The 2983-nt window shown below is 57.7% G+C and overlaps 1 protein-coding gene across 1 annotated transcript; it reads left to right on the top strand.

Moving 5' to 3' along the window:
• The first annotated feature begins 1076 nt into the window (after window positions 1–1076).
• Window positions 1077–2643, top strand: LOC100274591 (uncharacterized). Its single transcript, NM_001148944.2, has one exon. The coding sequence runs from the start codon at window positions 1341–1343 to the stop codon at window positions 2406–2408; it is 1068 nt and encodes a 355-aa protein (NP_001142416.2). The 5' UTR covers window positions 1077–1340; the 3' UTR covers window positions 2409–2643.
• Window positions 2644–2983: the final 340 nt, after the last annotated feature.

The following is a 2983-nucleotide window of genomic DNA, read 5'->3' as shown; positions in this document are numbered from 1 at the left end:
GAACTCCGACTCCATGGCATCTTCTCCCAACACTAAAGGTTTAGCTCCATGTTCTATCGTTTCTAGTTGCTAGGGTTACTAGCTAAGTTGCTAGAGCTCTAACACATGAATGTCTAGGTGTGCACATAAGATGATATCGTCAGCAAAGGTGTTGCATTGGTGCTTGATCGCGGTGGGTTTGGCCTCACGAGTAATGATAGCCTGCTTTGATGTGGAGAACGGCTAGCTGAACACTAGCATGACGACGACAATAAATTGCATGGGCGAAAGGGAATCACTCTTCTGCACACCACACATGTGTTGTATCCTGTGTCTCGGTTGTTTGTTGAGGAGGATGCGCGAGAGGGTGAAGATCTAGTGGCGCCATCACACCGTCGCCTAAGCCCGAAGGGTCGGAGCACGTCTAGAAACGACATGTCAAATGCCTTTGAGATGTCTAACATTGAACCAACTCAGACATCTTTCATTTGGTTGAATATTATTTCCTCGGTCTAGAAGCGATAAGTATATTAGACTTAAAAGGAGTTGAAATTAATAAAGTTTAACCAGTAGTTAGTCAAATCATTTGGAAGATTAGAGCATAAAATTTACCTAAATAGATTTATGTTCAAAAGTAGCTCTAAGATTATATTGATTCTTTAGCGATTAACTATATATATAATAAAAGAAGTTATGGATCGAAATCCATTTAAACCTATCTAATCTCTCATCTAATACACATGAATTGAGAGTAAAGCGAACAATCTCATATATGATATTTTTTATGGTAAAATACAACTACTATCATTTTCTGATTAAGGAGAAACACACTGCCATGCGCTGGACGTACTTGACGTCGTCGTGGTCTCGTGGATGGCGCGCTGGACAAAAAAAAATTACACGCCCATTCACGCAATCTGGCAATCACCATCCGAGTCCTAAGAGGCCAAGACCGTCGCACTGACAACACAGCACAGTCAAGCCCCGGCCCCGGCCCCGGAGCGGAGCAAAAGAGCAAGCAACCACGCCCCGAGGGCCGAGACACGCCTCGCCGTCATCCCACGCGCGCGGCTCCTAGGAGGAGTAGGCTCGTGTAGCCCCTATACGCGCTCTCGTCTCTCGTGTCTCCTCCCCCTCTGGCACACCTCGTGGTCGGTCGTCGTCCCGCCTCCACCACCCCAACTCGTGGTCTTCGTTTCAGGCCAAGAAGAAGAAGTGGGGAGAGGAGATCCGGAGGCAAGGCAACCCACGTCGCTTCCACTCCTTTCCACCCTTCCTTGTCGCCTTGCTAGTTGCTGCTCCCGTCGTGCCACGTGCTGCTTCCGCTAACTGCGGGTAGGGGCTAGGGAGGGAGCTGAGCAATGGCTTCCGCCACCGCCGCGCCGCGACCTCCGGCACCGCCGCCGCCTCCGCCTCCCCCTCCTGCGGCGGCGGCGCAGTGGCTAGGCCCGCGGGTGTCGTTCAGCCTGGACGATGCGGGCGGAGGAGGAGTAGGGGGAAGGGATGCTGCGGCAGCGGCAGGAGGGAAGGCCGGGCCAGGCGCCGGCGCCGGCGCCGACTTCGAGTTTCTGCTCGGCGGGTGCGCCGCCGCCTGCTCCATGCTCCCCGCCGACGAGCTCTTCTCCGGGGGCAAGCTGGTCCCACTCCGCATCCCCGCGTCCACGGACGAGACGGCGGCCGGGGCGGAGGCCGAGGTAGCCGCGCAGTCGACGCTGCCGCCGCCGCCGCCGAAGCAGGAGCAGCAGCAGCAGCCGGAGACGCCGCGGGCGGCGGCGGAGCCCAAGGTCCCCGCGAGGAGGTGGCGTGATCTGCTGCGTCTGCGGAAGCAGCAGGCGTCGCCGGGCGCCGCGGCGGACCCGAGGCCGCTGCGCCGGCTCCTCCGCCGCGGCCCCAAGCCCCCGGAGCCGGAGCCGTCGCTGAGCCTGCCGTTGCTCCGCGAGCCCGGCCCGGAGGAGCCCAACGTCACCACCAAGGCTACCGAAAAGACGGCGTCGTCGCAGCACCAGAGCCTGCTGCCTCCCAAGATCCGGCTGTCCGCGCCGCAGCAGCAGACGTCGGCGCCCCCACCCGCGCCCCCGCCTCCCCCTCCGTCGGCGGTGGCGGCCGACAGCCCGCGCCTGAACGCGGCGGGAAAGGTGGTGTTCAACGGGCTCGGGCGCAGCTCCAGCAGCCCGAGCAGCCTGGCCGGCGGGCGGCGCCACCGCAGCGGCAGCGCGGGCGCCATGGAGCGGTCGTACTCGGCGCACGTGCGCGTGGCGCCCGTGCTCAACGTGCCCGTCTGCTCGCTCCGCGGCTCCCGCAAGTCCGCCGCCGCCTTGGGCATCGACCGCCTCTTCGCCCCGTCGTCGTCGGGCGCTGCCTCCTCCTCCGCCGGCGCGGCCAAGAAGAACAGGGCCGCAAAGAAGGACGTGGGCCCCGGCGCCCAGTGACCCGTCCGTCGGTCGCCGCGCCACGAGTTGGTTTCCTTGGGCAATGCTCGCGGTTAAGGCAGTTGGTTTACACCACCGCTAGCTAGTAGTACGTAGTAGTAGCAGCTAGCCGACGGTTAATCGTCGTCTGGCCGGTTGATTTGGCATGTAAATAAAGCAGCAGTGTTTTGGATAACTAGCACACGGGTTTTACATGCAGATTTTAGAAGAATTAATTGAAAATATCATGAAACTAATCATACAAACAGTAGCTAATTGACGTGACAACTCTTCGTATTAAGCCCAGTTCGTCTATAATAATAATAATAGTAATAATTTAGCCCATGCTTTGAACTTGTGCAGGCGAGTACGGTTTTGACGGTCTCGGCGTTCTGACTGTCGTGTCTTGGTGTTGGCACCTTGCTGTCAGTAGTACGTACGGTATAGCAGCAGCCTTCAGTATCCGTAATAGTTGGTCGTGGTCATGGTTCGTAGGAAGTACAAGTACGTGTAGTCTTATGTCTTGTCAGGTACTCTGATGCTGGCGATAACAAATGTCCGCAATGATTGGGGAAAAAAAAATGACCTGCGCTTTC

This window comes from Zea mays, chromosome 3 (genome assembly GCF_902167145.1).
Source record: "Zea mays cultivar B73 chromosome 3, Zm-B73-REFERENCE-NAM-5.0, whole genome shotgun sequence".
NCBI classification, from domain to species: domain Eukaryota; kingdom Viridiplantae; phylum Streptophyta; class Magnoliopsida; order Poales; family Poaceae; genus Zea; species Zea mays.
Note: the sequence above shows the minus strand (reverse complement) of the source record. Positions and strands in the feature narration are given on the sequence as shown.

Bases quoted from the DNA above. Each gene is read 5' to 3' on its own strand.
- LOC100274591 (NM_001148944.2), top strand. From the start codon at position 1,341: ATGGCTTCCGCCACCGCCGCGCCGCGACCTCCGGCACCGCCGCCGCCT.